The 12,298-nt window shown below is 36.8% G+C and overlaps 1 protein-coding gene across 1 annotated transcript in view; it reads left to right on the top strand.

Moving 5' to 3' along the window:
* PHF14 (PHD finger protein 14) overlaps positions 1-12,298 on the top strand; it is a 176,566-nt gene that overhangs the window by 41,168 nt on the left and 123,100 nt on the right. Inside the window, 3 exon segments of the mRNA XM_042474907.1 lie at positions 1,669-1,772; positions 4,101-4,232; positions 9,014-9,182. Coding sequence (XP_042330841.1) covers positions 1,669-1,772; positions 4,101-4,232; positions 9,014-9,182 — 405 coding nt within the window.

A 12,298-nucleotide genomic window follows, 5' to 3' on the forward strand; every position in this document is an offset into this window, starting at 1 on the left:
TCTAGGGCTCTGCAAGCTACCTATTGGGAACCTGTAGCTTAATTTTGTTTTTTATTAGCTATCTTGTTTGCAAAATTCTTTCATTTGCTGTAACTGATTGACCTGTCATTTGTGATGAAGCTAAACCTGAAGCATGGGTTAATCCGACTGCATTTCTCAATGTTCCTTCTCTAACAATTGTAGCTTTCAAACTAGTTTTCTTGGGGTATATTATTGTCTAGAGTCCCCTTTCCTGAATAGGATCATGACTGAAAGCAGATATAATTTGCTAGAGTTTTCGATTAATTATGAATAGAGGAAATCTTTCTTTTTCTTTTTCTGTGTTTAGGGCACAAAAGATTCCCGAGCATGCACAAATGTTTAGATTTTTGAATGCAGTACTGACTATTTTGTCAGTTGTAAAAAAAGATGCAGCTTTCCAATTATTAAATTTATTGAATTATAGAGAGAGTTTTCCAGTTGTAAATTAGCAAACTCCAGTATCTTTTATTTAATTACGTTTTCAACTATGTTTAAAGATGGCAAGGAACAATTTTTACTATTTGGTGCCTGTTTTCCCCCTTATTCTCCCATCCTCCAGAATAAATGCCACTCTATAGCTGGCTGTATCTGAAGCATTGATGACTGTCACTGGCTGCTTTCCACCTCAGCCTTCACAAAAGGCTTATAACTGGTATTCATTGCAGCTAGCCGATTCTCAAGAATGTGAATTTGTTTCATGTGTTATTCCCAACACAAAGAAGCGTTTAACTTTTTTCTAAGATTAAAGATGATCTCTTCCAAAATTAGACAACAGGCCAGCAATGGTCTTGTAAATATTTGTTAATTTATGTTAACAATATTGAATTAAGAATTTATACAGAAGTGTTTGGTAGGTCCTGTTAAACTGACTAGAGAATGTAATTGAATCTGGTCTGTATGAGCCTTTCATACATATGAGAATATGTCTTCATGAATATAACTTTGTTAATAGCTCTGTAACTTGTTCCCCCTTTAAAAAAAAATCTAAAGATTCACACATGTATTTCCTGGTGCAATCATTTAATAATAATAAAAAGTAGTAGTTTCATTTGCACAGCTTGCATGACACTTTTTTCCAGTTGGCTGCACAGATGCAGGCCCACAGGGCCACTGAGAAATGACTTTGATAGATGGTTGCTGTCTGTGAAGCTAGCATACTGCAGATTAGTAGAAACCCGAAGAGAATCTCTCCTGCTTTGTGGAGAGTTTGGTCCAATAAGATAATTTTTCTAATTAACCTATGGAGCACCACTGTAGCAGGGATGCTGAGGAAAATAAACTGCCTCAATATTCTTTTGTGAAGTGTAGTGGATTTTTCTTTTTTCTTTTAACCTTCTAAACCAGCTTGTCCTTGTCTGTCTCTGTTAAAGCTTCCTCTGTTAAAGGGGGAAAAGTTAAAAAGCCAGGTCTTTAATGTCTTTGGCTTTTTTTTTTCCATTGAAAAATATAGGAATGCAATTTCATTTTTCATGCAGCTCACTTGGGGGCAGAATATATAGCATACTCATTTTTGTAACCTGACTAAGCAGTTTTTCCTCATAATTTTTAGCATATTGGGCATGGCCAAAATTTATGACTGCTCAGAATTAAATGAAAAGGAATATTCCATTATATACCAGTGTTTCTATATTTCTTTACACTTAATAGAAATTAAACATACCAGCAATTTTGCGAGCACCTAAGGAGAGAAAGCCAAGTAAGAAAGAAGGTGGGACTCAGAAGACTACAACCCTTCCAGCAGTTCTTTACAGGCAAGTAGTAGCAACGTGCTGCAGTAGACACTGGTGATAAATAGAGCAACATGTCTCTATAACTAAAGTTGATATTATAGGCAACTGAATAAAATTTGTTTCAGCCATTCCTTTTTGTTCCTATATATACTATTATAATGTACTAATGTCATTGGTTTTAAATGATTTTAAAATACTAAGGACATCAGAACTGGAGCTTTCTCCATCCACTGGCAGCACTTCAAAAGGAAATTGATTTTATATCTAAAAATCTTAGAATCTATTTTGTGAGCAATTGTTGAGCCCTTCGACCCCTGAAGCTTTATATTGTAGGTTATTCAGGAAAATATGAACCAATGTGCTATAGACCCTTAAATATGATTTTTAATTTGATCAAGTTAATTTATGGTTTTTACACATTCATTTATTGTTACACATACAAGTTCTTTTTACTTTATGTTTCCAACAACTACATAGTATTTTTACAAGTATAAAACATTTCTTGCCCAATTAGAGCAAAGGTTATTCTGTCCATCAGTTTAATCAGTGACCTCTCAGATATATTTGTGAAGCTTTCAGTGGGTATCATAGTGAGAACCAATTCCTGCTGTCTATTGCCAGCATCTGATGACCCTTTGTATTCATTCTTGAGGTTACCAGTTTGCTGTCATAGCTAATACCTTTGATACACTGATCTTCCATGGATCTGCCTAATCCTTGCATATCCATATGTACAGTATTTTACAAATTTCTATATTGCACTCTCATCACTTAGGATCCTGGGGTGGTGTACCTGAATACACACACACACACACACACACACACACCTAAATTACAAGAAAATGGTACAGCTTTAAATAGCAGGCAGTGTAAAAAATCTCAAACAAGCAACAAGCAGCTCATCCAAGTCATGTAGATTGAAACTGGATTTATAATTTAAAAATCTCATGATCCTGATTTTCTTGGACCTCTTCTGCAAATATGGGCATCATAATTTGATGTCAAAAAGAGTATAGAATTGACACTAGCCATATCTCCCTGAGGGGGTTTGCACCACAAATAGGGACCTTTCTTATATAGATGTTTAACACACTTTCCCCAGTAATGATAGATGGAGAGAACTGTCCTGTAAAAATGTTAATACACATGCAGCATGATATGGGAGGAAGCATTTCTTTAGATATTTGAGCTTCAGACCATGTTATTCTAAATGATTTAACAGATAATCAATACCTTGAATTGTTTTTTTTAAAATCCATGTTAGTTATTTGCCATCACCATGATTTATGATGAATGTCACATGTCAGTTACCTTTGGTGCGAAGTAATACTTTCTATTTGTCATGAGTCTTCTTTCATTTCATTTCAGTATATGACCCACATTTGATCTTTCTGATCACAGTGTTCATAATTTTATGAATATATAATTGAATTGGGACCATTGAATGTTAGTTTGTCCTGTATGATCCTGTCTACAAATTAGGTTCCATCACTTGATGTTTTCCACCCCATTCTCACTGTATAAATGATCAGAAATTGTTGAAATTCTTAAATGAATACCTTGTTGAAGAAAGACTGTGTTTTTTTGTCACAGCTGTTCTGTTCTTTTCTCATTTTATTTGTTTTTGCTTAGCTACATAGGATTGGATCCAAACCTAAATCTCACAGTAGATGAATTGAATCAGTGGAGCAAATAAATCATGACTAAAAACTTCTGATTTCAGTGAGTCTGTTCTAAGCATGATTAGGTCTGGATCCAGCCTATAACATTTTGACTCTGACATGACATGGGTTATTTACAATTCTACACTGATTTAAAATAATAATAAGGTTCATAATTTTGCATCCCTCATAATATGTAAAGATCTTTTTTATTGCACTGTATCATCATCATCACAGTTTCTATTTAAAATGAAGACATGCTTTACAGATGACTACCTGAGGTAGTAAGGTTTTATCAACAGACACCTGCTAATTCTTAATAGGTAATCAGAGAATTAAATAGAGGTCTCCCATGTCTCATGCCAACACTGCCTATAGAAGAAAACTGCTCATATAGAAGTTTAAAATTAGTTAATTTCTAATACTTAAATGTATATCGGGGTATTGGAAATTATAAATACCTAACATACATTTGTTATTGGGGGTCTCCAAGTCATTTCTGACTTACACAACCCCAAGACGAACCTTTCATGGGACTTTCTTGGCAGAATTTGTTCAGAGAGGGGTTGCCATTGCCTTCCTCTCTTTGTTCAGGGGGTTCTTTGAATCTCTTCCCATGTAAACATTGAGATGATTCAGTAAAGTATCTGCATTATTTCAAATGAAACTTTTTCCCTGCATTTCCAAGTTGTGGGATTTGCAAGAAGAACCATGATCAACATCTCCTTTTGCTGTGTGATACTTGTAAACTCCATTATCATCTTGGATGTCTGGACCCTCCTCTTTCAAGAATGCCAAGGAAGACTAAAAACAGTTACTGGTAAGAATATTGCACATGTGTTATATTACTTACTAGGGCATTATAATCTGCCTGCCTACCTACCTTATTCTATATCAGTTTTTCACAGATTTTAAAAATGTATATTTGAGTGCATACCAAGTTTCACTTCTAAAAGTTTACTTGAAAACTTTCCCTCTTTTAGTCACTTTTTGGAAGGCATTTTTGTAAGAATACTTTGGACTAGCACAAGTATATCACTGGAAAGGAATTCTGCAGTCTTCCTTTATCCCAGTGAAGGGCAGTAGCACTGCTTAATGTTAACAAAGGCTCTGGCTTAACTAGGGTCTGAAATCAGCATAAAATATGATTTGATTCCTTGGTTACATGGAATATGTACACTTCTTCTCCATCCTCTCACCTTAATTCTGGATAAAAAAAGTTTCACGTACATTAAAGATCCAGCAAACAAAAATGAGTAATAAACAAAAGCTGATCAGACATTCAGGCCAGTTTACTTTTATGACTTCAGTCCAATTTATTTTTATGAAATCACACTTAAAGTTGGCAGTGTCAGTTCCTTTAACCATAATTAAGGTGGGAGGATGAGAAGAAGTGTACATATTCCCACTGCTCAATCCTATTCTATTAAACACAGTTAAGAGGGAGTCAGTAACACTTTTACAATAGTTCCAGAATTTGACAAAATTATTTCAGTTCTCTATATAGTTGGCTCTACATGTCTGTGGGGGTTCCATTCCGGACCTACCACTCCATGGATAGCAAAATCCGTGGGACCTCAAGTTTCATTCTTTCCAATGGTGATGTGACATGTGTGGCCATGTGCATGAACCATCACTGGGGAGAATGGAGCGGGGCCATCTGTGGTGCTCCAATCTGTGAATGGCAAGCCCATGGATGAAGCGGGCCAATTGTGTTACCTATCTTTTTTTTTTATGATATATTTGGCTCATATTTGGAGATAGTTATGAGTTGACCAGAAGAGGATTGTAAAATATAGTGCGCCCTTGTTTTACGCCGGAGATCCATTCCGGACCCCACCCCCGCATAAAACAAAACGTTTGTATGCTCAAGCCCCATTACAAGTAATGGGGCTTGTGCTTGTGGTGCGCATGCATGCCACGGGCGCACGCACCATTGTTTCTTTCAGCGCATGGCGCCAGAAGAAACAGCATTGCTTCCAGCGTATGCTGAAAGCAGAGTATAATGCACCCGCGTATGACACGGGCACACTGTACCATAATCAGCAAAGAGCCCAACACTTTCTTTGATAAACAGCTTTCTCCATTTGACTTCCGTGTAAGAAGGAATTGCACATTAAAGATGCAGCTAGCAAAAATGAGTAATAAACAAAGGCTGGTAAGACTTTCAGTCCAGTTTATTTTTATGAATTCAGTCCAGTTTACTTTTATGAAGTTGACCATGGAGTTACACTACAGGACCTCCAGATGCCTAGCAAGACCATCTCTCTATGCACTCAAAAGTCCTCCATCACAACTCTGGTCACCTTCCAGCAGAAATCTATATTACCATTATCCTGTTTCTGTAGATGAATTCCACCAGTGAAATGGAGAAGGGAATCCCTCTCCCTCCACATTCCCCATTCATGTTTCACTTGGTTTCTCCTGCTACTGTGCATCTTTTTAGACTGCCAGAAAATACAGAGTGCCCACCCCAAACATGGGCTTGCCATCTATGGATTTAAGCATCTGCGATGGCAAGCCACATTGACTTTAATGGCCATGCATTCATGCGGTCATGGCAGAGGAGCCGTACGTGTGTCACCATTGAAAACTGCAGGACTTGAGGTCCCATGGTTTTTGCCATCTGTGAGGAGGGGGACAGAACAGAAACCTCAGGGATAAGAAGGGCCCACTGTATGCTCCAGAGAGTTTACCAGGCTTTGAGATCACATGGGTCTGTGGGGTGGGAGTCTGTTGATGAAATTGTTCCTTCTTGAGATAATAAGTTGGCTCCAGTAAGCAGACGGGCGGCCTGGATTGGCCTCTGGCCACTCTGGCAGCAACAGCTGAGCAGCGCGGGACCACAGCAACCAAATGCTGTGGTCCTAAGGCCAGCGTCTTCCATGGTCTGCAGTGGACCGCCAGCAAGGAGCACTTCTTTTGTACTCCTTTTGCGGCCGGTTTTGGGCCACCCTAGGTGGCTGCAGCACACTTTTGGCCCAGTCCGGGAGTATTGTGTCATCTGAATGCCATGCCCCTGGATCAGGCCTGAATTTGGTGCTTTTGGGCCTGTTTTGGGGCTTTGTTTCTGTGGTCAGTTACAACTGTGCTGTAATTGACTATTGACTAAAAGTTGCAAAGTTTTATTTTGTTTTTAAATTATATTGAAAAGATTAGTTTGACGTCATCAGATCAAGAAAACACAAACTGAATATCTCCATGGTACTAGGTCAGAAAGATAGCAAGGCCTTTTTTTCAATAAACTTTGTGCCTTTGCTATGAATTTCATGCTTCAGCTAGACTTCTGATCACACACTTAGCTTTCACTTTTAATTTAGCTAGGGTGTATTCTAAGGAATAGGATTATAACAGAGAAATTGAGTCTTATTGATTGTGTCCTTTTCATCTTTAGATGTGTCTTTGTAAATTCTTTTCAAGATCAGGAAAAAGGATATAGACTACGATCCTGATTATACATGTGCAGTTCAACAGAATGGTGTTGCTGCTGTTTATAGTACACTTGCCTTTTCAGATGTTTCTCATATTAACTCTTAGGGCATCAAATCAGTCAGCTATAATTATTATGTATGCAGCCCCAAATTCTGAATTATTTCTTTTTTTCCTCTTTCCCCCCATTGAGTTGAATAGACCATGTATAGAAAGAAAGATTTTGCTAACTAAAATTCTTGTCTTCATTACACTTTAAAGGAATCAATAGTTAATTCATCTTCTCCTTTTTCTTTTTCACAGCTCTCTATTTTATTTATCCATCTCATGTTTGTATTTTGTAAATATTGTGCTAGTAGTTAGTTAAAATTAACTTTTTTATTTCATATTTAAACAATCAGTTTAGGAAAATGCCAGTCTTAGAGATCCCAATATACTTTGCCAGTCCAATTAATGAAAGTATGTGGGAAAAGAAGATGCTTATTACATGTGTACTCCTGAGAGGACAATATGTAATGCAAGGCAAATACTCTGTAAGCAAAAGAAAATCTGTACAGAGTGACAAAAGGATATAATGGAGGGGAGACACAGCCGTATATGGGCATTTTATTTTATCAGATATACCATCTTTAAGAAGCCACATCAGTAGTTTTAGTCCTTAGCGCCATAACGTTACTTAGCATTGCAGCATGGATGACTAAGGTATGGTTAACTAGAGAAGATGAAGACAGGCATTTATGAGTTGCATATATGTTGCAGCTAACAGTTTCCATTTTGGGTTTTAAAGAAAACACATTCTTCAAGAAAATATATTTGCTGATTCATAGGCTGTAAGACACAGCAATGTCTCATTAAGGAATTGCAAAATTTCTCTTGTATTTAGCAGAGTGGAATATGCTAGTTTGTTAACATCTATAGAAGATGTTTTATCAAAGTAGTCCTATGCTGCATCTGCTTTGAAGAAATACAGTCGGCCCTTCTTATACACAGATCTTTTATATATGGATTTAAGCATCCATGGTTTGAAAATGTTCAAAAAGTATACATTTCAAATATCAAACCTTGACTTTCCATTTTTTATATGTGACACCATTTTGCTATGTCATTATATTTAATGGGACTTGAGCATCCACGGATTTTGTTATCCACGGGGGATCCTGGAACCAAACCCCACCGTATAACAAGGGACCACTGTAATTCAGTTTGACAGCACTTTAACTGCTATGGCTCAATGCAATGGAATTCTGGGAATTGTAGTTTTGTGAGACATTTAGCCTTCTCTGTCAGAGAGCTCTAGTGCCACAACAAACTGCAAATCTCAGAATTTCCTAACTTAGAGCCACGCCAGTTAAAGTGCTATCAAACTGGATTGTTTCTACAATGAGGATGCAGCCTTAGTGTCTTTTAAAGCAGTCCTTTTTCTGAGACATTAGCCATTAAACCAGTGTAAACTAACACTGCAGTTCTTACAAAAAGTATCTTCCTTAAGCATCTCAACAATGAATTGTTAATTTTCTATAAATCTAATGTTATGTATGATTCAAGTATTTTATATTACAGCTGTCTTCTAACTTTCTTTCAGCAGGCTATGGACCTATGTTAAATGGCCTCTTAGTGAGGGTTTAAAAAATAAGAAAATGTATATTTAAATCTTTTACAATCTTTGATTTTATCCATACATGGGGTGATTCTTTCCTTGTCGGTTACAGTTTTTGTCTCAGAGAGCATGTTCAGCATGAATGTCATTGATAAAGATTAGAAGGAGAAGCAACTAATGAAACAGGGAAGCATAAGTCTTACAGAGTCAATGATATAGTCAGAACGAAATATTTTCTATGAACATAATGTTCTGAATTTTACATGGTGAAGAAGAGTGTTGTTGAGCTCCAGATCTTGGCTCTAATCTCTTGATGCACTGGCACACAGCACGATGTTTCCAAATAGCTCTCACTACAGAATTTGCCAGCTGTTTTGTTTTTTTTTAAATTCAAGAGTTTGAGGAAGAGCTTGAGCAATGCTTTTCAGGAAAGGAAACCAAAAAGGCATCTTTTACATTGTAAGAATTGGCTTCCCTCAGTCTTTGGCTTTTGATTTTCAGTCTGCATGTTTGTTTGCGTTTGGTAGCTGCTGTATTCAGTTAGGGGTTTTGTTTTGTTTTTTTGGTACTTCCAGGCAGTGTTCAGAGTGTGACCAAGCAGGTAGCAGTGACATGGAAACAGACATTGCCATGGAAACTTTACCAGATGGAACTAAGCGATCAAGGAGACAGATTAAGGAACCAGTAAAATTTGTTCCACAGGATGTTCCCCCAGAACCAAAGAAGATGCCCATCAGAAATACGGTAAATGATAGCTATGTCAGAACTACACATACCACTGTCTTTAGCTTCAAAACCAGCATTCTTAAAATGCCGTAATCTTCAGTGTGAAGTGTTTATAATGATATAAAATTAATATAATGCATTTGGTAAGAAGCATGAAATACACTAAACACCAGAGATTTGTTTTGAAGGATAAAATCCCCTTTATGTTTTTTTTTCAAGTTTATTTCACATAACTGAATATTCTGCAGTCAGTTTTCTTTTTGTGCAAATATGCATAACAGAACTTAAAGTATTATAATTTACAAAACTGTTCTCTGTCAGTTTTGAGCGGTAAGCAATAAATGACCTTATTTTCCTATTGCATGGCCATACATTCGCTCTCCTTGGAGAGATACATTTTGATGTCAAATTATTTTCAAACACAGATCTCCACTGTGCATTCTGAGATGGTCTCATGTCAGTGAATTATGTCATATGAATGTCTGCACTTACAAATATATGTGCTGAAAGTAATTCTACTTCCCCAGTCCACATTCTTATGAATATTATTTTATTTGACAAATATTTGTACTTTAATTCATATGGCCAAGTCCTTTGTGTATCTGTTCTTCTCTGCAGAAGCACATTGTTTCAGAAAGTGGAAATATTTTCTTAGGAATGGATTTAGAAGGCTGTTCTCCCCCACCCCCTCCTAATGGCTGACACATTTTTGCCTGAACCATTGAATTTTGGGAGCAAATATTTGCCTTCCTATGTAAAGGTGATGTTAAATTACTTGACAGTTTTAAACTTTGTTCTGATCCTCAGAGGCAAGGTGGGAAAGAGCATTTATATATTTGTTCAGTAATTTTGTCTTGTGGCAACATGTTATGTATGCTGTAACTAATCTATTTTTAATGAGGTCTTACTGCCGTTGCTTGTCGAAGTTAGACAATAAACATGAGTCACTTAAATCGCTAGTTCTGAGATGGTTGTGTGGTTTGCTGCCTTGACAAGATTAACCTTCTCTGTGTAGACTGTGGCCTGCTGTGGGTGATTAAGTGCTGTTTTATAGAAAATGTTCTCCATGTTGTACTGTCTTATATTGCCTTTATTAATGCATGACAGCATTCTGTGTTACACTTTAAGAAGAAAGAGAGAATACTGTGCTTTAAAAAGCAAATTATGTTCTATTATATATGCTTCTTTGGATATTCTTCTCCCCCACCCAAGAACTGTGTTTAAGGAATACACTTGTTCAGACTATAGTAATAACATATATTAATACATTTTCTGTCATGATACAATCCATTTATCATTTGTACATTTAAAAATTTGTGAATATTAAGTTGTAACCATCAAAAATATAGATATTAGAGAAGATAGCTAATTTTCCATGGAATATTTGCTAAAGATGTTTTCAGTGCAATCTGCTATATGTCAGTTTATGTGATGTCGTCATTATCAATGTTTCCTTATCTGTCCGTCTTTTGTCCCTGTTGCCAGAAAGTATAGATAGACATTGCAGCAAAGATAGTTTTTTCTCAAATAGGGAGGCATAACACAAAATTGCAGGCACCTTTGTGGCACTTTTCTGTATTTAAAAAGGAGATGAAGAATGTTATATCCCCTCCCCCTCCATTTCAAATACATAGGAGTTTGAGCAGACAATATTTTTCTAAGAGCAACTGCAATATATCCCTGGTTATGTTTAATTTTCTAGTGTGATGAACAGTAAAGTATTATGCAACATACTAAAGTTGATTTACATTGATTGATTACCCCATTGGAATCAGCAACACTTACAGTGTCTTTTCTGAGATGTGCTACAGAAAGCATCTGGTAGATAGGCTTATGATCCATCTTGGCCAAGTAAGTGTGTGCCATCACTGAAAGAAAAATAGCTGTCCTCCAGTTTCTTCTTTGCATCACTGAGAAAATTGTTCTTTTTTTAGCCTTTGCTTCCTCAGAGTCTTTATATAACTACCTATCCAATAATCTTGGCCTCCTTTTTTTTTCTTTCCTACCTCATTATTACCCTAAGTATGTCCAATGTTGTTTATCCAAATTTGCTTTTTGGATCTTTTTTGGATCTTTCTCTTCTGTAGTCTTCTTTCTTCTTCTTTTATATTTTTTCCCCTTTTCTTTTCCCATCTATGATAATTGGTGAGGAGAAAAACTCCTTTACAAAATAAAAGAAAAAAGCCTTTGTCATTTTGTGGTGTTAGACCTTGAACCTGCTTCTGTGAATATATCCACAGTACTCCTAAACACCACCGCTAATTCAAACCAGAGTATACTAATCCCAACAGTCACCTGGGAGAAAATGCAACTGCTAACATGAGAGGGAAAATAGTGTGTCCCAAAGGCAGACAGTGCATTGGTCTGACAGCAACCGAGTTTGGCTTTTTAGGCAGTGTCTTCAATTTAATCTCTTCTTCCTGGAAACAACATTGAAGACAAAGGTCTTTGGAGAAGGAACTTTGGCTTTTGAAGCTACCATACCACAAAATTACAGTGGTAACTGATTTCTGGCCACTTCTTAGGCTAATTGCCTTCATATATGGCCATTTTTTTTAAACTTCCTAGCAGTTGACTCTTTCTCCAGTTGTCCTGAAGATTTAATGAGCAACATGCACAGGCTCCCTGTCCTTAACACCCTTCGCTCATTATTTTCTATGGCTTCATGAGAATTCCCCTTCGCCACAGTAATATTAACTGTTCTATGGCTGAACAAACTGTAGAAATATTTTAGGTACCTCCCATTGAATGCTCTGCTCCCAAATTCATTGTGCTACTGCAGTTAATCCATCCACCAAGAGGCAACCCTAAAATTTCTATTGTTACGTGTTTCCCAGGCAGTCCTAGCCAGCTGATTTCCATTCTTGTAATGATTTCCTCTGAGCTTCTCCAGGAACCTTTGTAGAAGATGTCCTCCTTCGCTCCCTCTGTTCTGGGTGAGGCTAGCATGACAGATAAAAACTTAGAAGAAAAAGAAGGACTTTTCTAGGGATAGAGGGGTTTTTTTGTTTGTTTGTTTGTTTGTTTGTGTTTTTTTTTTTTTTTTTTGCTCTTCAAAGCTATAGCCTTTTTAGCTCTTAATCCTGAGCTTCTAGCTGCCCAATCTACTTCAGACTGCTTTTTTTTCTGCTCAT

The sequence above is a fragment of the Sceloporus undulatus genome, chromosome 6 (assembly GCF_019175285.1).
Source record: "Sceloporus undulatus isolate JIND9_A2432 ecotype Alabama chromosome 6, SceUnd_v1.1, whole genome shotgun sequence".
Classification (NCBI taxonomy): Eukaryota; Metazoa; Chordata; class Lepidosauria; order Squamata; family Phrynosomatidae; genus Sceloporus; species Sceloporus undulatus.